At 39.6% G+C, this 25,715-nt stretch overlaps 1 protein-coding gene across 1 annotated transcript in view; it reads right to left on the bottom strand.

Annotated features, from left to right (window-relative positions):
* Hsc70-5 (Heat shock protein 70 cognate 5) overlaps positions 1–22,365 on the bottom strand; it is a 214,480-nt gene extending 192,115 nt beyond the window's left edge. The window contains exon 1 of the mRNA XM_090385060.1: positions 22,226–22,365. Coding sequence (XP_090241186.1) covers positions 22,226–22,348 — 123 coding nt within the window. The 5' untranslated portion in view covers positions 22,349–22,365. The remainder of the gene's footprint in view (positions 1–22,225) is intronic.
* Positions 22,366–25,715: the final 3,350 nt, after the last annotated feature.

Below are 25,715 nucleotides of genomic sequence, written 5' to 3'. Positions count from 1 at the left end.
TGCAAAGAAAAACAGCAAAGAGTTCTTTACTTATGTAAACTTTAGAAGGAAAGGAATGAATCATATTGGACCACTTAACATAGATGGGTTGACTACTGATGATCGTGCTCAGGCAGCTGATAAACTGAACGAGTATTTTGCATCTACATTCACACATGAGCAGTTATTCAAATGAGGGGAATTCCAGATGTTTATCAAACTCTAACATGGAGGTAAGAGATTTGGTAATAACTGAGATCAAAGTGGAGGAGAAATTGTTGAAGTTAAACATAAGAAAGGTACCTGGGGTGGATGGGATCTATCCAGTTATACTAAAGGAGGTAGCAAAGGAAGTAAGCAAACACTTCGTCATAATTATGAGAGCTTCCTTCGACTCAGGAGAGCTCTCCAAAGACGAAGTGTGCAAATGTATCACCAATTCACAAAGGGGGTTCACAAAAGGTGAAGCAAGTAACTATAGACCTGTTAGTTTAACTTGTGTTCTAGAGAAAATAATGGAGTCACTGGTTAAAGAATCAATGCAGGATCATCTAGACAATACTGAAGATACAGCATGGGTTTGTTAAAGGTCTTGTCTGACCAATTTGTTTGGATACTATGATGTGGTTACAAAGGAACTGATTGTCAAAATTAATTTTGATATCATATGTCTTATCAATGATATATAGGAATTTTGCTAACAGGGACAGGGAAGTGATTATCCTGTTGTACAAGGAAATGGTCAGGCCACACCTAGAGTACTGCGTACAGGTCTAAAGGCCTCATTTTAGAAAGGATGTAGAGTTGCTAGAACAAGTTCAAAGACGGGTGAGAAGATTGGTGGGGGGAACAAAAGGGTGCTCTTACCAAGAAAGGCTTAAGTTCTGCAAAATGCAGTGCCTGGAGAGTAGGTTCGAAGAAAGACATTTGTAGAAAAGATGTGCAAAAATTTGCCTTTAGCCAGTGGGTGGTTGATTGGTGGAACAGACTTCCATTTTTTGTTGCGGAAGTTGATAGCCTAAATAAATTTATGGCTGAGCTGGACAGGCATTTGGAACGATTGGATGGGTAAATAGGAGGGTTTATTTATTTTTTTTTTTATTTTGCTATTGCTGCATAAGCTTGCTTTCTTCCATCGTATGCCTCTGCAAGAAAGCAAGTGTATGAGCTTATGTATCATCAACCAAAAAAAAAAAAAAAAACCAATTTCACATATCCATTCCCTCTAAAAGTTTGTCCAGTTCCTCCTTGAATTTATTTAAGCTATCAACTTCCACAAAGACGGATGGAAGTTTGTTCCAGCACTCAACTACACGGTGGCTGAAGGCAAATTTCCACACATCTATAACTGTCTTTCCTCAATTTGAATTTATGTTCCCTAAGGTCTGTAATCTGAGTAAGAGGAAGAATCCCATCAGCATTGAGCTTGCTCAACCCAATCAAAGCCTCATACACTTCAATCAGATCACCTCAATCAGATCACCTTGAAGGTGCCTAGTCTCCAACTGTAAGAGATTTTGTAATAACTGAGAGCAAATTTAGAATCTTTAATTGCAATATGATATACATACAATTAGTCCCGTCATGGCATGGTGGTGCCAGGGGTTAATGGAATTTGCAGAACTTAAGCCTTTCTGGGTAAGAGGACCCCTTCGTTCCCTCACTAATCTTGTTACCCTTCTCCGTACATGCTCCAGCAACTCTACATCCTTCCTAAAATGAGGCCTCCAGACTTGTAATAAAATTTATTATTTTATTACATATGACATCTCTACTGGAACGACTACACCCAATTTATGATAACAGTAGATTTGTGACTAAATATGCTTGCTGGGATGATTTTGACCGGTTCATCTGGAATAAAAGTTTTTCCGTAGCCGAGTGGTCAGGAGCGGGAGTGCAGTAGCACACGCTCTTTGAGTAGACCGGAGTTCAAGCCTCTGACTGCTGAATACGATCGATCTGCCAACCCGCACTGGACCAGCGTGGCAGATTATCATCCATTTCCCTCAGCATGAATTGTTGAGGAGGCTTCCATCCTGCAGTGGTTTGATAATGGCTGCAATTTACTTTATTTACTTTTAAGACCATTGATCTTCCCAGTGATTTACCTGGTAGTATGAATGCATCAAGGCTAACTAACTACATTCAAAACCTTTTACAAGCTTTCAAAATTGCAAAGAGGAAGAAATGCAAACCACAGCTTCCCATGGTAGACCCCGTGGAATGAAATGAAAAGAGATCATAGAGAGCTCCAAAAAACATGTAGAAGAGACCTATCCAAACAAATAAATGCCTTGGAGTCACAATTCAAGAATGCGTGGCACCGGTACTGCAATGCCACATACCATGAAAAGCAAACACGGTGGCAAAACTTGGTTCCTGCAGAAGGGAATTCAAACCCCTGGGCATTGTACACAAAGTTATCAGCAACAGAACCTATACTGCTGCTATTATCAACTCTTTAACAACAATAATAACCAAGAAACAACAAACTAGGGCGATATGTGGCCTCTGTCCTGGATTCCATTGTCGTCAGGGGAAATCCAGCTATGAACATGGAATGCCCAGTTGAAGATCATTCAGATAACAGCTCATATCAACTAACTCATTCAGAGCCACCCTGCACTAAGGAGGAGACGGAGGAAGCAGTCAAATGCATCAAAAAGAGAAAGGCACCTGGTCGTAACCTCACTGAAGGTGGGGCTGTCCAGCAATTTGCGGTCTGTGGCCCCACATCTTATTGCTCTCTACAGTGCTTGTCTCTGGGAGGGCATCTTCTCAACTAAGTGGAAACATGCAAATCTTAGACTTATCCCTAAAGGTCCACAACCCCACTGATCCATGTAAGGCATACCAATTGCTCTCCTCCCTATCCTGGGGTAAAGTGCTGGAGCGGCTCCTGATTACCAGATTGAGTCTTCAATATTCTGCCACTAAGTTGACTAGTATCCATCAGTTTGGCTTTAAGAAAGGCTACTCCACTGCCCAGGCCTTGAGAGGGCACTGCGGTTGTGGAGTGGAATGGTCGCATCTGCATGGAGCTTGTTTGATTGTAGATGGCGGATAGACATCGCCGGATTTTGGATTTCTACTCAGATTTTAAAATGTATTTTTCACTTTCAGAAGTATGTACTTATGGTATGTACTTTTGATATATTCAAGAAAATGGTATTGACTGCTATAGTTCTAGCATATTTTTGTGTTCTTGAGTGTTTTTGTGCAGCAAAAGCTCTGCAGAGCTAGCAGTAGCGATCCCACTGTCACAGTCACTGGATTGCGTGCACCTCAAGAACTCAAAAATTGAGTATATCAAAAGGAAAATTAGCCATACAATTTTTAATTTAAATGAAGAATTCAATTTTGATAGTAAAATTTACATATTTAAAATTTGAGTAGGTACCTTTCTTTGTTTGTGCATAAATTTCCCACCAAAACCGGAAATTTGCATTTCTTGGATATTAATCAGAATCAGAAATTTTAATACTTAGGAAGAAAACCACTAATAACGAAGACAACAATGATGAACTAGATAGTTGTCCCTCTGGCTGCATCAGTATTAAGAAGACCAGGAAAGGGAAAAATCAAGGAAAAACTAAAGAGACCCCAGACATAGAACCTAAAACTGAGGAATAAATGAAAATAAATGAGTATCTCACAAACTTGACTCTGATCAAATAGGCTAAGAAAAAAGGGGAATAAGGAAACCTTGAGCAACATATGCACAAACACACCAATAGGATTAGTTCTGCAATTAGGCTGCATATAGTAAACACTTCCGTTTCCGATACGCGCATGGAGAATGTAGATCATGTGTCTGATGATCATGTGCATGAGTGCCATGGACCTGTTACTTAAGGATGTGTCTTAGCACTAGTAGTATGCTGTTGAAGCATACTACTAGTGCTAAGACACATCCTTAAGACACATGTTGAAGGAGACGGCAGTTCTCCGAAAGCTCCAAGTTTCATTGTTTTATCACTTTTAACCCAGTTTATTTTAGAATATTTTATTGCTTTTAATTATATTGTAACTATAATTTAATCAGTGTTTTTATTTTCATCACATTTCACTGTATATTATTTTATTTTATAGTAAATTTTCAGTTCAATTTCTTGGCTGGTGTTTATCATTAATTATTACAGTATGGAAATTCCAGGCCCCATAGGCCTGTTTGAAGATATAGTAAACTGTTGGCCACTGCTTGAGCAGTGCCTAATTGCACTAAATACACAGAATCAAGTATTGAAAACAAAATTAGAGATTACTATAGAAGAGAACTTCACATTAACCTACACTCAAGTTACAAAAGTTAATGCTAAATGTGACACTGACAAGGCTAAGCAAGTACCTGAAGGCAAACAAATACAACCAAAGAAAGTAATGTCATCATTCAAGATGCAAGAAATGCCTCTGCTCACAAAACCAGTGAGGTAGTAAAGGAAGCAGTAGAAACAAATCTAAGACCTCACATTAGAGAAATAAAGGTAAACACCATAAGAAAAATCAGGAATAATGGAGTCCTGATTGAGGTAGCAAGCAAAGACCTCAAAAAAAATTTGAGAACCACTCTATGGTGGAAAAATTGGGCTTGCTACCCGAAAAACCAAGAGGAAAAAATCCTCATATTATAAGGTTTGACATACCACAAACAGTATCTGAAAAAGACTTAATGTTGGACATTTATTACAAAAACTTCAACAGCAAAATGAATATACAGCAGGCCCTCGTTATAATGCAGTTCGCTTTACGCTGATTCGCTATAATGCTGTTTTTATATTATAACCCATGTCACTATAACGCTCTTTTACCGAGTACTGACTGAATTTTTGGCATGTTTAACAAAAACGTTTCATCTGATGTAGTCAATAGCTTGAAAATGAATGGCAAAGTTTCCCACACTGACTTACGAAATTTTGCCAGGCTCAGTGGAATTTTCTCCCACGCTAATTTAATTGCACTATGGTGACTTGTTACAATCAACATTTTAAAAAATGATCAAGTATTGCTTGTAATATTTGCGTCATATGCATTTATCTGAAGTGTAGTCATCACTCGGTACAGTGTTAGACATCGTCCGTAACAGACAGTTTACTCGAACATTGTATCATAATTAATGCAATTCAGTTCATTTCGGAAGATTAATAATGGTGGATAAGAATTAAACAGGAACAACATCTGGACGCGGTACGAAGCCTACTAAGGTAAGAAAAACACTGAATTTGAAAATTAAAATATACGTTTTGAAGTGAATCGATTCCATTCAACGACAAGTGGATGTGTGCAATAATTTAGGACTGGCAGTTCAACTGTAAGAACAATTATAAAAAATAAAGAATTAATTTTAGCAGCAGGAAAGACAGCTATTCCACTGAAAGCAACTAGGCCGGCTATTATAATTGAATTGGAGAAACTTCTAAATAATTTTATTAAAGATAATACCCAACGCACAATTCTGTGAAGTTAAATATTATTAAAGAAAAAACGATTAGTCTATATGATGATCTGAAGAAAGCTTACCTTTAAAAAACAAAATGTGGAACCATTTAAAGCTAGTAAGGGCTGGTAAGATAGATTTAAAATCCAGTGAGAAGCCGCAAGTGCAGATCAAAAAGGAGCCGAAACTTTCAAAAAAGAACTTCTAAAAATGATTGAAGAGTGGTGATAAAAAAAAAAAAACATGCCAGGACTTTATTGTTGGGTGGTAATGCTGCGAGGATTTTAAAGTAAAACCCCTTTTAGTTTACTAGGAAGGGGCAGCCAAAGTACAACCCAAAATCGACCAAAGTTACGAAAACTCGACAGCCCAGGGCCATCGGATTAATAAATTCATGATTTTTAGTTTAATTTTGATACGTAATGTAGTTACTTACCACATAATTATATACGTATGTAATAGAGAATATTTTATATGTACAAATTTTTAATATTTTGACCAACATTTATGCATCTTTTCGCTACCATTTATTATTGATTATGAAATATCCTATGGCGTAGACTGCGACTCACAAATACATATGTTACATTACAGGAATATGGTGCTCGCTTAGCACTGATTCACTTAGCGCTCTGTTTTTCGGGAACGAATTATTAGCGTTAAGCGGGGGTCACCTGTAGAAGAATTTGCTGGTGAATTCAGGTTGAAAAGAGCAACCAAAAGCAGAAGAAATGGGCAGATAAACATAATTGTGGAGATCACACCAAAAATTTGGAAGACACTGTAGGGACAACAGAATCTATCCTGGCTGGACAAATCACAGATTCAGGGAATATTTCCCTATACAACAGTGTTACAATTGCCATAAATATGGTCATACTGCCAGGGTTTGCATTCAGAAAAATCCTGTCTATGGTCATTATGGTGAAACCTAGTTGCTGCACATTTTTATAACTGGTATTTTTTGTTCCTGATTGCTATGGCCATAGACAGCAGCCTAGATGTGCAACCTGCAAGGCAGCACGGCTGACTGACTATGGCCATAGCAATCAGGGACAAAAAATACCAGTTATAGAAAGATGGTGAAATTTATCTAGGACCAACTCTAAATCTCGTCCAATTGAATGCTCAAAGAGCAAGAACTGTTGTAGGTCAGATCAAACTCAAAATAGAAGAAAATAATATAGCTATCTTGGTACTCCAAGAACAATATGGCTGGGGTTCAAAGATACCCAAGAGTCTATAAAATAATACAACACACCTCAGGTGTCCCTTTTACAGCAATAGTGGTCAAAAACACTGACCTTACAGTCAAAGGTAAGTCACCTCTGTTCCCAAGTGGCAGTGTGTGCCCATATCACCAGTGCTGTAGGACAGTTTTACATTATATCTCTTTACGCAAGACCAAGTGGAGACAAACCTTACTATAGATTACTTAAAAGCAATTATTAACCTTTTACCAAATGCAAATATCATAATGTATGCTGATGTCAACTGGAGGGTCAGTCTTATGGCATAGCTGTGCAGAAGACAGGGTAGGCACACACACAATGGCCAGTTATAAACAGATAATATGGCCACTTCTCTTGTGCTAAACCAATGAAATAACCTACAAACTTTCAGCAGTACCATGTGGGATAGTGACATTGATGTCACTCTTTCCACCAATTGAATAGCCTAGAAAATTACAGACTCGTGTGTTCAGCCAGCCTGGACCACTGCAGATCACAGAACTATCTATCACCTTCAAACTTAACAGGTAGCTACAAACAGGTTCTATTGTATATTAAAAGGGTTAATATAAAAAAGGCAAATTGGCAGATCTTCGCAGAACTTACAGTAGATGAGCTGCGAAAACAAGAAAATGAGTGGTCTAGATTGAACAACGAATGTATCCCGGATGAGCAAGCACTGACCATGACAGACATTTAAGTAAAAACAGCAAACCTATCCATCCAACAGAAAAAAACTGAGGAAGCAGGTAGTCCCCAGGCAAGGAGACACTTTCAAAGAGCCAGAACATCTTTGCCACAAAATGAGATGAAAGAATCATATAGAACTCTCAGGAATCAGTATACAGCCCTCATTAGAGATAAGAAAAAAGAATCCTGGAGGCACTACTGAAAATGATGATCCTTCAGGAGTTGTCTACAGAATAGTGAACAAGCTACCAAGAGGAGATGTTATAGAAACAACTGTCAAACCAGCTGTAACCCCAAACTTGTGTTGGACAGAATCTGTGAACACCAGCTGGGACAATATTATCCAGATAGCGGCTGGGGACTATTGCCCTGCCCAGATTGACATCATGAAAGAAAATACTGATTATGACAATGCCAATATAGAACCTCTATTTACTATAGAAGAATTAAAAATAGTACTATCTGAAAACAAGAACAATAAATGCCCACCTTAGAGGTTGAAATAATCAAACTAGCAGAAATAGCACCTTATATAGCAACTGTATGATAGAGGGAATATTCCCATAAACATGAAAAGGCTGTTTTAAGATTAATTCTTAAAAACTCTGAGAAACCCCCTACTGATTCTAAATCATAGACCAGCAATTCCCAACCTTTTTTGATTCGCAAGCCCCTTCCAACATAGGATCATGAACCACTAAACCTATATTCTCTAAAATCGTAGAATAGTTCTGAGTAGTCACAAAAGAACTGGATGCAGGGAATAACTTTGATATTATATATTTGGATCTTAGAAAGGCTTTTGATACTGTTGCGCATGGAAGACTGCTGCACAAATTGGAGAAGTGTGGCATTGGAGGCAAATTGCTGCTATGGATAAAGGGATGGTTGAGTGGCAGAAGACAGAGAGTGGTAATCAATGGACACTGCTCAACTTGGACTAATGTTATTAGTGGAGTTCCTCAGGGTTCAGTGTTGGGTCCATTGTTGTTTTCTGTATTTATAAATGATATTGATGGTGTATCAGGCTTAATGTCCAAGTTTGCAGACGATACCAAGGTTGGCAGGGTTGTTAAGGACACTACTGATACTATGCTGCTGCAACAGGATCTGGAAAGGTTGAGCAGATGGGCTGAGAGGTGGCAAATGAAGTTTAACATTGACAAATGTAAAGTACTACATATGGGAAACAGTAACCCCAGATCAACGTATCAACTCTGTGGTACTACGCTGACAGTGGTAGAGAATGAAAAGGACCTGGGGGTAATTGTGCAGGCAGATATGAAATTCTCAGAGCAGTGCAGACGAGCTGCAAGAGTAGCTCATGGTGTCTTGTCAATGATATACAGGAATTTTTCTAGCAGGGACAGGGATGTGATTATTCCCTTGTATAAGGCATTGGTCAGGCCACACCTTGAGTACTGTATACAGGTCTGGAGGCCTCATTTCAAGAAGGATGTAGAGCTGCTGGAACGAGTATAGAGAAGGGCAACAAGATTAGTGAATGGAACAAAGGGTTGCTCTTACGAAGAAAGGCTTAAGTTTTGCAAATTACAGAGCCTGGAGACTAGGCATCGGCGAGGTGATCTGATAGAGGTGTATAAGGCTTTGAATGGCTTGAGCATGCTCAATGCCGATGGGATTCTTCCTCTTGCTCAGAATAATCACCTGAGAGGGCATAAATTCAAATTGAGGAAGGACGGATGTCGGATAGATGTGCGGAAATTTGCCTTTAGCCAGCGGGCAGTTGGTTTGTGGAATAGACTCCCATCGCTTGTTGTTGAAGTTGATAGCCTAAACAAATTTAAGGCTCAGCTGGACAGGTATTTCAAACGAACGGAGGGGTGAAATGGGAGTAGTGGTTGTTTTTTTTTTTTTTTTTTTTGGCTGACGCTGAATAAGCTTGCTTTCTTGCATCATATGCCTCTACTAATGCTAATGCTAATTTTTATTATAAAATATTTCCAGTACCCAGTTTTTATAAGCAATACTGCACAATAATATAAAATGATACCTATACATAACAGCAGTCTTTGAGAATGAAAAAAAAAATTTAGTATGGAAAACATCTTTATTTAGCACAATATGCTGTAAGATAGAAAACTAATTATAAGGCCTAGTCACGAAGTGACACGTGACTGAACTGTGCAATACATATCGGAATGTTTGCACTCGATCTCCCCCCCCACTAACATCCTGTAGTCACGGAACACTTTTTCTCTCACGATATATTCACAGAACACTTATGAAACACTGTTTGCTAATATTTTATTACATACAATGCACAGTGTATCAGTAGCATCTTTATTTCCAACACATGTAAAGCCGAAATTCAAATAACTGTCATCATACTTCGTTTTGGTCTTTTATTAGTTGGTTCCTGTTTTTTCACTTCAGATTTTTGGGGAACAAAAAGCTGCGATTGTTCATCCTCACTTTGAAGTATGACAATATTGTGTTCGTTTTCATTGACTAGTTGCAATACTAAAAGTACCCACTTCTCGTTTTAAAGTTCCTTTTTTCAACCACAAATCTAGTCTCACATTTTAATAATAACCATTTCAAAATACTAATAATTATCAAAAAAAAATTATACAAGGAAGTAAGTTTAGTTATGATATCGGTTCACTTCCTCCTCTCCTTCAACCCATGTACTCCAGGCTAAATCGCATACGAATGGCATATCAGATCACTACATTGCTACTTTTTCATAGATGTCATTACCTACCTCTCCACATACTCCTCTATGCAAAAGCCCACCAAAATAGTGTTCCATGGTCTATTTGATTATTAGTCTATCCCAGTATATTAATAAATGAAAAATATATATATATGTTAAATATTATAATGAACTACAAAAAAATCTACAAATATGCAAAATTTATTTATTTTATTATTATTTTTTTAATTATTAATTACGATTTTCACTTGTTCACATCTCAGAGAACACTAGTGTTCTGCTGAACACAGTAGGGGAAAGCTGCTGTAGCACATGCTCCCTATGTAAGGGCACGTGATCCAAATCACATCTAAATATAAATTTTGAAACTCTGTCCACCGACCTCCACATTGTGGGCTCTCCCATGCTGTTTAAACAAAATCAAACTGCAGAGATCTGTTGGGATAAAAAAATGTATCTGGAAGGCTCTTGTAAGCCTGTGGAAAAACAGGTTGACAGCCAGTCGAAAAGGTAAAATTACCAGGAAATTTTTTCCCAACGTGACTATTATGAATAAGATAACCACTTCATGGCTGAATCCAAATGTAAAGACAACTTATCTCCTCACAGACAGGCACTTTTAACAATATATTGCTCTACTCACAGACAAGGCACTTTTAACAATATACTGCAGGATCTAGGAATCCAGGAAGATGAACTCTGTTCTTGTGGGAATGAGGAAACTTGGAACTATGTTATGAACGTTTGTCCAATCTATCTTGACCTTAGATTGAACCTACTGCAAGCACAGAGTATCACGACACAGCAATCTAAGAACCTAAGAGGGGAATGAAGGGATCCTCTTACCAAGAGGGGCTTAAGTTCTGCAAACTGCAGTGGCTGGAGACTAGGCACCTGTGCAGTCATCTGATTGAGGTGTATAAGGCCTTGAATGGGTTAAGCACACTGAATTCTGATGGGATTTTTCCAATTGTTCAGATTATGAACCTAAGGGAGCATAAATTCAAATTAAGAAAAGACAGATGTAGAATAGATGTGTGGAAATTTGCCGTTAGCCAGCGGGTGGTTAATTGCGGGAACAAACTTCCATCTGTCGTTGTGGAAGTTGATAGGTTAAATAAATTTAAGGAGGAACAGGACAGGCATTTGGAGGGAATGGTGGGAATGGTGGAGGAAATGTGATTTTTTTTTTTTTTTTGGCTGATGCTGCATAAGCTCATACACTTTCTTTCTTTCTTGCATCACATGCCGCTACTACTACTACTAGATCAGATTTTCGCATCCAAAGAAGCCTTGATCTCCTATGCTAAAGCTGTCTTCCTATGCTGCACCTTTCAAAGACAAAGATGACATCCACTGTGAATGTGATTACTTTGAACACTTCGTGCCTGCTTGCACTACCCCAAGTGCAGTTTTCCATCTGCAGCTCATGCATCTTATCACAGGTGCACGTGATCTCACCAATTTCTCTTGGCTTGCTTCTGTCTTCTGTTCCTGGCACCTCTGCTGTCCTGGCCTCCTTCATGCTGATGGTATACTGCTCTCGGTGGATTCCTCAGCTCTGTTTGGGTTCCCTTGGGCCCCTTTCTGTGTGGGTGTTCGATGATCGCCCTGCAAACACTGTCTTTCTCTGTCTATCATTCTTTTACTTTTCTTTGCACCCTATCCCATCCTTCTTCATGGCTCCCACCTACTTCAGGTTTCACTCTTTGCACTCACCAGGGGTATGCCTTTCCTGTCTTCATCGCCCAGCCTTACCTATTTTTCTCTATCCTATGTGTTTTATTCCTTTCTTTGGGCCACTTCTGCTCTTATTCTGGCCAGAGCAGAGCCAGCCATGTAAATGTTCCTCTTCTGTCCTAGCCCAGCTCCTCGTGCCATGGGTGAATGCTGGAAGGTTTGTTGTTTGTTTGTTATTTGGTTTTTAGGAGCATTAGCAACTAAGGCCATATTGCTCCGGGATATGCGGTGGTCATTGCCTTACCTTTCCACATCCTCCGTATTTGGTGGTGACGGGCTCGAACCCCAGTCTAATCAAGAAGCGTGTGCTACGCACTGCTGCTCCTTCCCACCTGGCTACGGAGGCGCCTAATGCTGGAAGGTGCCTTCCTTGATAATCACTCCTCCCAGTAACAAAGTGGCCAGATGAACAAAATGCCAACACACAACTTGCACTCATCTGGCTTTGCAGTCTTGTATCTTCACAATGCCACCAAGTGTAGTTCTGTGGGAATCCTCAGGCACAGTGTTACAAACACACTATGGCTATGTTAATGCTCGTGAAATCGTCTACTAATGTATAGCCACAAAAGTGGGGGTTTGGGAGCAGCAGCTCTCAGATAAAAAAAAAAAAAAAAAAACATTTCTGGTGGTATGCATTACCATTGTTAATGCACGTGGAATTGTATAGTAATGTACGGCCAAGAAGAATCAGTGGTTGCATGTGGTGTTAATTTTTGTTAGGTGTTAAAAAAAAATTTGCTGTTTTGCCGTTGCTTTTTCTTTGTTTCAGTGAAGGCATTATGTCACGTGACACCCTCTAGAAAGATTGAAAGTGTGGGATGTAGCTTGTTTCTGTCAATCAATATTGCCATCACTCCTCCTCGACGACACAAACAGGAAGTCCCATAGTTCCACGTTTAGTTGTCTGATCACTCCAGTAAATGCAGATTTACCAAGATTGCTGCATAACCTGGAGCAATGTGGCATTAGGGGCAAGTTACTGCCATGGATAAAGTAATTGTTATCCATTTCTTTATCCCTAGCAGAGGACTAATGTAATCAGTGGAGTCCTCCACTGATTACATTAGCTGGACCCACTGTTGTTTTCAATATTTAATACTGATATTGATGAAGGCATGCATATCAGGTTTAATGTATAAGTTTGCAGATGATACAAAGGGTGGTAGAGTGGTTAATGACAGTAATCATGGTGAGCTACTGCAACAAGATCTAGGAAAATTTGGTTGATGGGCTGAGAAATGGCAGCTGAAGTTTAACATTGACAAATGCAAGGTATTGCATATGGATAGCAGTAATCCCAGAGTAACTTATCAACTGTGTGGTACTACACTTAGGGTAGTGGAAAGTGAAAGTAGACCTGGGAGTAACTGTGCAGTCAGATATGGAATTCCCTGAGCAGTAGACATGTCATGCACAGCTGCCAGGACAGCTCATGGAGTTTTGTCAATGCTATACTGAAACTTTGATAGCAGGAATAAGGAGGATTATCTCTTTGTACAAGGCCATGGTTAGGCTGCATCTTGAGTATTGCATACAGGCCTGGAGACCTCACTTTAGGAAGGATGTAGATCTCCTGAAAGGTGTGCAAAGAAGGGCAATTAGACTGAAGAAGCAAACAAAAGGGTGCTTTTACCTAGAAAGGCTTCAGTTATACAAACTGCAGCATCTGGAGACTAGGCACCTATGGGGTGATCTGACTAACGTGTTTTAGGCCACATTCATATTTAACTTACTCAAATGGATTGAGTAAGTTAAATATGAATGGGGTAAAGGTAAAGAAAGCCAACGTAAGAACCAAAGGAAACTTCGAAAAAACTTGTTTCCTGCTACCGCAGTTCCTCCCTGCATTCTCAGTAAACACATGGTGTGTGTTATCGGTAGTGGCAGTAGAAGTCAATAACGATGTAGTAATTAGTTTTTTCTAATTATTAAAAGCAAATTATTGGAGTTCATGAGTGTAATGCCTTCGCAAGCGAAATTTACTTATGGGTAGGCCCCCAGACTGCCTCAGTCTTAGGGTGTTTATTCCCCACTTCCCGCTGTTTTAAAATAGTAAAACTACTTCTACAGATGGTGCGTGTTATCAATAGTAGCAGTAGAAGTTTGTTTCCAATCAGGGAAAAACAGCGGAAAGGGGGGGAGATAAACGCCCTAAGACTGAGGCAGTCTGGAGGATGTACCCATAAGTAAATTTCAGCCCACTCATGAACTCCAGTAATCTACTTTTAATAATGAGAAAAACTAATCAATACATCATCAACTTCTACTGCCACTACCAATAACGAGCACCATCTGTTCACTGAGAATCCAGGGAGGAACTGCGGTAACAGGAAATGAGTTTGCCCGGTAAGTTAAGCGGTTTCCCGTGGTTCTCATGTTGGCTTTCTTTACCTTAGCCCTGAATGGCATTCTTCCTCTGGCTGTGACTACACAAGGGACATAAATTTAATTCGAAAAAGCATGATTGCAGAATATGTGTGTGGAAGTTTGCCTTCAGCCAGCGGGTGGTTGACTATTGGAACAGTAGTCCATCTGTTGTTTTGAAAGTGGATGGTTTGAATAAATTCAACGAAAAACTAGACAAATTCTTGGGCGAGGTGTGTAGTATTTTTTTATAAGAATCCACCAAATATAGAGGAGGTTCCCACCTCCATAGGATTGTTTCAACCTAATTGTTTGTTAGTTTGTTATTTGGTTTTTAGGAGCATTAGCAACTAAGGCCATATTGCTCTGGGGATATGCGGTGGTCATTCCCTGACTTTTCCGCATTCTCCGTATTTGGTGGTCAAGGACTCCAACCCTGGTCTAATCAAAAAGCGTGTGCTATGCACTGCTGCTCCTGCCCACCTGGCTACGGAGGCAGGTGGGCAGGAGCAGCATGTTGAGCTTATGCAGCATGTTTTAACCTAAGTTGACACCATTAAGAAAGGTATAGGGTCTCCTCACATAACTAATGGCATAATGCAGTGGTTCCCAAATTGCTCTGCTGATCCCAAGGGATCTGTAAACAGTTCCCAGGGGATCTGTGTATAATTTCTGTAATGGCTACTTTGAATTTACTTATTTTTTAAAAACAAAATCTAAATATCATTACAGACTGGATATCGCACCTGACATGAGAATTCAGTTGTCTACAATCACTCCCAACTTTAAAGAACTTTGTGAGACGACAAAACACCATTCTTCACACTAGTAGCCTATGAGGATGATTGATTGTTTATTCAAATAGTGACAATGACAGATTCAGTAATTTTTTGTGTCTGTCTGAAAAAGATAGACTGTAAACATATAATAAATCAGTTCTGATATATAAATTTTTAATTTTGTATAGCTATCATCTGGACACTCCATATTTCAGTAAGCTAGGATGTGGGGGATCTGTGGCTATTTTTCAAAGCCAAAATGGGTCTGTGAGCTAAAAAGTTGGAAACACAGGCATAATGTATTAATACACCCTGGTCCCATCCATAGAGTACACAAACTTTTTTTTTTTTCTTTCAATATAATAAAAATGTAAATTTAAAAATATGTTATCAGTATATAATTAAAAAATTTGCTAATTTTAGCAGCAATGGAATTGATGCTCTTCTTGGGCAATTTTTTCTATTCTATGCTTAATGGCTTATTTCTAAGAAACAGTGACTTCTCAGATTGGATGTTGATGGTGAACCTGACATATTTAGCATGTTTTAACCTAAGTTGACACCATTAAGAAAGGTATAGGGTCTCCTCACATAACTAATGGCATAATGCAGTGGTTCCCAAATTGCTCTGCTGATCCCAAGGGATCTGTAAACAGTTCCCAGGGGATCTGTGTATAATTTCTGTAATGGCTACTTTGAATTTACTTATTTTTTAAAAACAAAATCTAAATATCATTACAGACTGGATATCGCACCTGACATGAGAATTCAGTTGTCTACAATCACTCCCAACTCAGCTGCCCACACCAATGCCAGAGCTTGCACTTGGTCATCGCGGAACACAGCGGCAACCCCCAAGGCAGAATGCGCTGGTCCCAAAGGAACTAGTAGTTGTTGGTGACTCTATTGTCAGGGAAACGGGAAACATGCTTTGTGAAAAGGATAGGTGGAATGGGACCAGGGTATGTCTGCCAGGGGCAAAAGTTGATGACGTTGTAGAGCGGATATCATCTTTTAAGGGCACAAAAGGTGATATGGTTGTACACGTTGGCACTAATGACATTAAGAGTAGGAGACCGGCGGAATTACTTGACAAGTACAGGTCACTGATGAAAAAAAGCCGTGAATTGGGGTTGAAATTGAAAGTGTCTGCAATTCTGCCCAGACACGATAGGAGGGAGTATATGATGAGAGCCCTGTCAATCAATTCGGCCCTGGAGGGATTGTGCAGGGCTCAAGGGGTAGAATTTTTTTCAGCCTGGTCTGTACTTGTTAACAGGAGAGACTGCTTCTACAGGGATGGGATACACTTGAATAGAAAGGGTGCAGGAATGTTTGCTGATGCTGTCGAGGCAATGTTGGGTGGGTCGGAGGGCTGCTGGATTGGGGGGATACAGGGACTAATGGATTAACAGTAGCCACTGGCAGAGGTGAAAGTGATTCTTGCACTGCTTCTATTGGAATGAGCCGCAGCCTGGAAAATAAGATGCAGGATATTTCAGAGACTGCTGGGAATCATTGGGGTACAAGTAAACACATGGGTTGTGTTAGGGTAGCTAAGAAAAAGAACAGGTGCATGTATACTTGTGTGTACACCAATGCTAGGAGTTTAGTAAATAAATTTGATGAATTTGAGGTATTGCTCAAAACATCAAAGGCAGATATTGTGGGGATTTCAGAGACGTGGTGTCACACAGATATAAGAAATGCAGAACTGGAATTTGGGGAGTACAATGTCTACAGAAAGGATAGACAGGATAGGAAGGGAGGAGGGGTTATGCTATCAGTTAAAAAACACATAAAATCCAAGGAAGTGAAGCCAGTCGACATCGCTGGACAGTGCAGTGTCGAGTCAGTTTGGTGTGACATAAGCATTGGGAGATCAAAATTGAGAGTAGGAGTGTGCTATAGGCCTAATGACTCTGATGAGTATAATAAGAAACTGTTCGGAGAAATAGAGTGGGCCAGTAAATCAGAGTGTCTTATAATGGGGGATTTTAATTTCCCAGATATTGACTGGAATTTGGGGGCTGGTCACTCACACAGTAGCAAGGCTTTTGTGGATTTATTGGATGATTGTTTTCTACATCAGCATGTTCGGGAGGCAACTAGAGGGAGTAATACTCTTGATTTGATTATCAGTAGTGATTCTTCATGCATTAAGAATCTGCAGATAAATGAACCACTTGGTGGCAGTGATCACAGTGTGCTGAAGTGGGAGTTACTCAAAGAGGTAACTACCATTAGGGGTAAAGGGAAGGGGTATTGCTTTCGTAAAGGCGACTACAATGGACTGAGACAGTATTTAAATTCTATACAGTGGGATCAACTGATGATATTGCCAACAGCAAATTCAAAATGGGAAGCATTCAAAGAACTTATTGTGGAAGCTACTAGGCTTTACATACCAACTAAGAAATATTGTTCAAGGTTTAGGCCTAAATGGTTGTCAGATGAACTAATGAGGCATATGGCAGAGAAGAAAAATGCATGGGATACATACAAATTAACACGTGACACGGATGCCTATGATAGATACAAGTTGATCTGTAACCAAGTTACAAAGGAGGTTAGGCAGGCGAAGGCAGATTACGAGAGATCCTTGGCAAGGGATGCGAAGAAAAACAGCAAAGAGTTCTTTACTTATGTAAACTCTAGAAGGAAGGGGATGAATCAGATTGGTCCACTTGAGATCGATGGGTCAACTGTTGATGACCCTGCTCGGGTAGCTAACAAACTAAATGAATATTTTGCATCGACATTCACACATGAGGAGTTATTCAGCGAGGGGAATGCCAGAGGTGTATTCAACTCTAGCAGTAAGCTAGAGAATCTTGTAATAACTGAGAGCAAAGTGGAGGAGAAATTGTTGAAGATAAACACAAGAAAGGCACCTGGGGTGGATGGGATCTATCCAGTTATATTAAAGGAGGCAGCAAAGGAGGTAAGCAAACCCTTAGCCATAATTATGAGAGCTTCCTTGGACTCAGGGGAGGTACCCATTGACTGGAGATGTGCAAATGTGACCCCAATTCACAAAGGGGGATCAAAGGCTGACACAAGTAATTATAGACCTGTGAGTTTAACTTCTGTTCCCGGAAAATTAATGGAGGCACTGGTGAAAGAAGCACTGCAGGATCATCTAGACAAGACTTCAGTTATAGCTAGGACACAGCATGGTTTTGTTAAGGGGAAGTCTTGCCTGACCAATTTGATTGGATACTATGATGCAGTCACAAAAGAACTGGATGCAGGGAATAACTTTGATATTATATACTTGGATCTTAGAAAGGCTTTTGATACTGTTGCACATGGAAGACTGCTGCACAAATTGGAGCAGTGTGGCATTGGAGGCAAGTTGCTGCTATGGATAAAGGGGTGGTTGAGGGGGAGAAGACAGAGAGTGGTAATCAATGGACACTGCTCATCGTGGACTAATGTTATTAGTGGAGTCCCTCAGGGTTCAGTATTGGGGCCTTTATTGTTTTCTGTATTTATAAATGATATTGATGATGGTATATCAGGCTTAATGTCCAAGTTTGCAGACGATACGAAGGTTGGCAGGGTTGTCAAGGACACTACTGACACTATGCTGCTGCAACAGGATTTGGAAAGGTTGAGCAGATGGGCTTCGAGGTGGCAAATGAAGTTTAACATTGACAAATGTAAAGTACTACATATGGGAAACAGCAACCCCAGAGCAACGTATCAACTCTGTGGTACTACACTGACAGTGGTAGAGAATGAAAGGGACCTGGGGGTGGTGGTGCAGGCAGATATGAAGTTCTCTGAGCAGTGCAGACGAGCTGCAAGAGTAGCTCATGGTGTATTGTCAATGATATATAGGAATTTTTCTAGCAGGGATAAGGAGGTGATTATTCCCTTGTATAAGGCAATGGTCAGGCCACACCTAGAGTACTGTATACAGGCCTGGAGGCCTCATTTCAGGAAGGATGTAGAGCTGCTGGAACGAGTACAGAGAAGGGCAACTAGATTGGTGAATGGGACAAAGGGGTTCTCTTACGAAGAAAGGCTTAAGTTTTGCAAATTACAGTGTCTGGAAACTAGGCACCAGCGGGGTGATCTGATAGAGGTGTACAAAGCCTTGAATGGTTTGAGCATGCTCAATGCTGATGGGATTCTTCCTCTAGCTCAGAAAAATCACCTGAGAGGGCATAAATTCAAATTGAGGAAAGACAGATGTAGGATAGATGTGCGGAAATTTGTCTTTAGCCAGCGGGTGGTTGGTGGGTGGAACAGACTTCCATCCCTTGTCGTGGAAGTTGATAGCCTAAATAAGTTTAAGGCTCAGCTGGACAGGTATTTCGAACGAACAGAGGGGTGAAGTGGAAGTGGTTATTTTTATTTATTTATGTTACTTTTTTTTTTTTTTTTTTTTGGCTGATGCTGCATAAGCTTGCTTTCTTGCATCAAATGCCTCTACTAATGCTAATGCTAATGCTAATGCTATTGCTCATGCTTAAAAACAGTGCATTCTGATTCAAATAGACTTTGCTGCAACCACAGGTGTAATGACCTTTAGATATGGGCAGTTTTAAAAGATAGCCAATGTTAATTGTGCTAGTTTCTTCAATAAAAATATATAGATCAAAATTTATATATAACATTAAATGCTACTAGCTGGTGAAAAGTGGTTAAGATGGGCTTTTCTTTGGTGTCAAATTAAGGTGACAGTGCAAAGAAAGGCCAGCAGCATATCCCAAGTGAATGATTCTTTGGTAAGGAATAAATTTCCCCACATTTATTCTGCAATTTATCCTTCCTCAATTCATGTCCTGTATGTCACACGAATAAGAATAAAGATTTTTCAGCGTTTAATTTACTCAACCCTTTTAAAGCATTAACACACCAATTAGGACATCTGACTGAAATATTTAAGAAATTTGGCAGTCTTTCATTATGAAGTTTATGATAAATTATATCTATATAATATCAGTGTAGATACACCATAGATAACTCTTAAGGAACTACGATGGTAGTTAGTGTGATAGGCATCATTTGCTCTGTATCTCATTGTGCTCTTCCTTCACAACGAGTTGCCATGGTATTGCACTATACCATGCACTATACGCTTCACTAATAGAGAAGACTATTGTTGCTTATTCTCAGTGAGTACCACCACCAGACAGCACCGTATAAAAGCTATTCATCGGTGGGTGGGCAGGTACCCTGGTATTACAGACATGACAACCCAGTTGTGAAGATAATCACACAATATGAGAGATGCCAGAAGGTTACCTGCCCACCCACCGATAATAGCCAATAGCTTCGAAACGGTGCCATCTGGATGGTGGTACTCACTGATGAGATAGAGCAAATGATGCCTCTTGCACTAACTACTATCGTAGTTCCTTAAGAGTTATCCATGGTGTATCTACACCGATATTATATAGATATTAAACTCTTATTCTTAATGTTTTATGCCTTGTGCATTTAGTTATTTTTAAATATTATCATATAAACCTTTTGGCATCTCTCATATTGTGTGATTATCTTCACAACTGGCTTGTCATGTCTGCAATACCAGGCCCACCCACCGAAGATAAGCCAACAAGCTTTGAAACAGTGCTGTCTGGGGGGGACTGATGGCCACTGAGTTTCTGAGAATAGGTAACAACAATCTTCTCTACTGGGGAAGCATTGCCTATTCGAGGAATTTGAGCTTTTGATTAGTCTGAGGTGAGTAACTGTCCGTTTCTTCAATCTATGGAATTTCCTTCCTCTACCTCTCCTACTATCACCTTCGTACATCTTTATTGCTTTCCTAAGTCTAATAGGGATAGTATGAGAATAACCGAGATCTTTATCCCATACCATATTTCAAACAGTGCCATCAGAGGGTGCCTGATATTCATGGAGTTTCCAAGAATAGGTAACAACAATCTTCTCTAATGGAGAAGTGTTGCCTATTTGAAGAATTTATGAGCTTTTGAGTAGTGTGAGTTGAAGAAGTAACTGTCCCTTTCTGCTTTTGAGTAGTGTGAGTTGAAGTAACTGTCCCTTTCTGCCTTCTAGGCATTCATTCCTTCCTCTATCTCTCCTATCACCTTCCTACATCTTTTTTTGCTTTTCTAAGTCTAATAGGGATAGTCTAATAGTATGAGGATAACAGAGATCTTTATCCCATACCATATTTCAAACAGTGCCGTCTGGGTGGTGGTACTCACTGAGAATATGCAACAAATCTTCTCTATTAGTGAAGTATTACTTATTCGAGGTAGTACAATACCTTTGCAACTCGTTGTGAAGGAAGAGCTTGATTTGGTAGTTGTTGGCGCATCGGCTTCTGTGGCCATATTGCACCTCCCAAGGTTTTTGCAGTACTTTGATCCAAGCCCGAGGCGGGAATCGAACCCGCGACCTTTGGGTTGCCGGGCAGGTACTTTACCCACTCGGCTAGCCTGGTCGGCGTGAAGGAAGAGAACAATATGAGATAGAGCAAATGATGCCTCTCACACTAACTACCATCGTAGTTCCTTAAGAGTTATCTATGGTGTATCTACACCGATATTATATAGATATTAAACTCTTACTCTTAACGTATTATGCCTTGTGCATTTGGTTATTTTTAGATAAATTATATATATATAATCAGCAATACTAAAATTCATGCAAGCCAAAAATAATACGAATCTGAACTCTGCTGAACCATCGTTTGAGAAGGAATAGGCTATCCATTCATTTCAATCTATTCAATAAAAAAATAAATAAATAAAATAATCTAATTGAACGACGTTTACTATAAACAGTTATGTTTAATAATAAAAATTACTCAAAAATTCAATTACGCCGTATAAGTAACAAAACCGGGGAAGTCAAAAAATGATGCAATTCCTGTAAAAATTTCATCAACTGAACTGAATAACCAATTTAAAAAAAGATAAACGATCATTATATTTCTAGAAAACTAACTCTGCTTAAAGAAATTTCAATTGTAATCCTAAGTACTGAATTCATAAAATTTTATTCTTTTCCCACAGTACAAAAATATTAGTACTACTAATCGTAGTCTTGTACTCCCTCGAATCCAAAAATTCTCTCAACATTAATGTTGACTTGACTTTCAATATCACTCTAAAAATAAGTTTCTGGCACGCCCACTTTAGTCCCATTTTTGTATGTTCTCAAAAACAAGATATCAATGAAGAAATGTAAAGCAGCCAATACTATATACAAATAGGGCTAGAGTAAGCTTATATTAGAGAACTACATACATTACGTATGCGAGAATTAGCAATCAAAATATTATTATCGACAGTATATGCCCACTCTTAGGTAATGAACAGACATTCCGCCTTACCTTTCGAGAAAGGTTACTAATTGTCCTTCTTAACATTATATCAGAAACAGAAGAACCAGAATTATGAACTGGACGAATACCATTCAATGAAAACTTCACAACGTTCATCATTGTTGCAGCCATGTTACAAGGCAAAAGGATTTACCACATGCGAACTGAATAAAAAACTGCAGTTACCGAGAGATGGCATTGATAGCCAACGGTACCACCTGTCGGTAGTAGCAATATTAAGATTACAATGGCCATTATAGGGCTTTCAAGTTATTGTGTATTATTATTATTAGCCATATGGTACAAGGAAGCCTGCTGCACCAGCCAAAAAAAAAAAAATCCCCAGTTACCCCGAGAGAGAGAGAGAGAGAGAGAGAGAGAGAGAGAGAGAGAGAGAGAGAAAGTACAAAGGAATCACCAAGAAAGAGAAGAATGATGATATCCAGCTCAGGACCCTGGGTTTGCCAAGCCCATACACCAGATGTGAGCCCCCGGGGTTGATATTAGGGTTATCTGTAATTGATTACATAAACCCGTATTTGTGTCTGTAAATTGTGTGGGTTCTCTGGTCGATTTGCCTGTTTTTCTGAACGAAAAAAACCCCAGTTTCTCGGGGAAAAACCTTGCTATAATGCCTGAAACTTACTAACTCAGCCACGGAGTAAACAAATTATTGTGTATGAGATAAATAAGCAAGAAGCCTTATTAAAATTGAAAAAATATTGGGCTGCCACGCACACTAGCGGTTTTTCAAGCAGACCTCGATAGTCATGGATGCCATGATGCCACGCATATTGGATGTCTTTGTGTGTGCTGGATGTAAGGAGTATGAAAAAATTAGGCGCCAATTCTGTGTTGTTATGTGCTTTTAAGAGAGATAGAAGAACGGGGTGTATGCCCTAAAAAATATTTAAATTGTAGAACCTATTAAGCTCTCAGGCGCCGACATCTACAACAGAGCTTGCACTTGATCATCACGGAAAACACCAACAATCCCCAAGGCAGAATGCGTTTGTCCTGCAGGAACTGGTTGTCGGTGATTATATTGTCAGGGAAACGGGAAATATTGTATATGGTGCAAAAAGGATAGGTGGAAGAGGATCAAGGTATGCCTGCCAGGGTAAAAAGTTGATGACTTTTCAGACCAAAAATCATCTTTTAAGGACACAAAAGATGATATACATTTGTGCATTTTGGCACTAATTGACAAGAACAGGTCAATGTTGAAAAATAGTCGCCAGTTAGGGTTAAATTTGAAAGTGTCTGTAATTCTGCCTAGCGAAGATGGGAGGAGGGAAATATGATGAGAGCCTTGCCAATCAAATCGGCCCTGGCGACACTGTACAAGGCTCGAGAGGCAGAATTTTTCTCAGCATGGTCAGTGCTTGTTAACAGAACAAGGAGAGACTACTTCTACAGGAATGAAGTACACTTAAATAAAAAAGGAGCAAGAATATTTACTGATGTTATTTCCCCCCAAACTGGGGGGGTTTCCTTCCATCAAAACATGCAAATCGACGAGGGAACACACACAATTACAGACACAAACACTGGTTTATGGTTTAAATTATGGTAACACTAATATAATAATTTGATTTGAATTTGGATTTGCTGATGCTATCGATGTCATTGTTGGATGGGTGAAACTACCTACTTGGTGGTTTACACAGACTAATATTTTAACAATGGCCACAGGCAGAGGTGAAAGTATTTCTTGCATACTTCTATTGGAACAAGCAGCAGCCTGGGAAGCAAGCTGGTAAGGAATTCTAGAAATGCTGGTAGTCATCACGGAAGCAGAAAATGCATTGGCTGTGTTGAGTAAACAAGAGTATTAACATTAGCATTAGCATTAGTAGAGGCATTTGATGCAAGAAAGCAAGCTTATGCAGCATCAGCCAAAAAAAAACAAAAAAAAAAAAAAAAACCCAACCACTTCCACTTCACCCCTCTGTTCGTTCGAAATATCTCTCCAGCTGAGCCTTAAACTTATTTAGGCTATCAACTTGCACGACAAGGGATGGAAGTCTATTCCACCAACCAACCACCCGCTGGCTAAAAGCACATTTCCGCACATCTCTCCTACATCTGTCTTTCCTTAATTTGTATTTATGCCCTCCCAGGTGATTATTCTGAGCAAGAGGAAGAATCCCATCAGCATTGAGCATGCTCAAACCATTCAAGCCTTTATACACCTCTACCAGATCACCTCGCTGGTGCCTAGTCTCCAGACACTAATTTCCAAAACTTAAGCCTTTCTTCGTAAGAGCACCCCTTTGTTTCATTCACTAATGTTGTTGGTCTTCTCTGTACTCGTTCCAGCAGCTCTACATCCTTCTTGAAACGAGGCCTCCAGACCTGTATACAGTACTCTAGGTGTTGCCTGACCATTGCCTTATAAAAGGGAATAAGAACAGATGGATGAATACTTTAATGTATACCAATGCTAGGGGCCGAGTAAATTGATGAATTTGAAGGACTGGTTAAGACATAAAGACATTGAAGTTGTAAAGTGGCTATCATCTTTTAAGGGCACAAAAGGTGATGTAGTTGTATACGTTGGCACTAATGGCAGACCGGCAGAATTACTTCACAAGTACAGGTCACTGTTGAAAAAAAGCAGTGAATTAGAGTTGAATTTGAAAGTGTCTGAAATTCTGCCCAGACACGATAGGAGGGAGTATATGCTTGCCTTGTCGATCCTTGACGATAGCTTTGTCGATCGATTCTGCCCTGGAAAGATTGTGCAAGACTCAATGAGTAGCATTTTTTCAGCCTGGTCTGTACTTGTTAACAGGAGAGACTGCTTCTACAGGGATGGGATATACTTAAATAGAAAGGGAGCAAGAATATTTGCTGAAGCTATTGAAGCACTGTTAGGTGGGTCGGAAAACTGCTAGCTTGGGGGGGGATAAAAGAACTAATAGATTAACAGTAGCCACTGGCAGAAGTGGAAGTGATTCTTGCACTGCTTCTATTGGAATGAGAAGAAGCCTGGAAAACAAGATGCAGGATATTTCAGAGACAGCTTGGAGTCATTATGGTACAAGTAAACACATGGGTTGTGTTAGGGTAGCTAAGAATAGGAACAGGTGCATGTATACTTGCGTGTACACCAATGCTAGGAGTTTGGTAAATAAATTTGATGAATTTGAGGTATTGCTCAAAGAATCAAAGGCGGATATTGTTGAGATATCAGAGACGTGGAGTCACACAAATATAAGCAATGCAGAACTGGAATTTGGGGAGTATGACATCTACAGAAAAAAATAATTAAATTACTATATTAGGGTTATCCGTAAATGATTATATTAACCGATATTCGTGTCTGTAAATTGCGTGTGTTCTCTGGTTGTATCTTCTGACCATTTAGCTGTTGGGCCCCTAATGGGACCCACCGTTGCCCACACCTTGCCACGAGAAGGCAGGTCAGGTACCCTGTATATTATATTTCATATTCTGGCAGGCCTTGCCAACTAGAGTCCGAAGAGTTCAGTGG

Source organism: Mastigoproctus giganteus, chromosome 11 (genome assembly GCF_048544385.1).
Source record: "Mastigoproctus giganteus isolate SK-2022 chromosome 11, ASM4854438v1, whole genome shotgun sequence".
Taxonomy (NCBI): domain Eukaryota; kingdom Metazoa; phylum Arthropoda; class Arachnida; order Uropygi; family Thelyphonidae; genus Mastigoproctus; species Mastigoproctus giganteus.
Note: the sequence above shows the minus strand (reverse complement) of the source record. Positions and strands in the feature narration are given on the sequence as shown.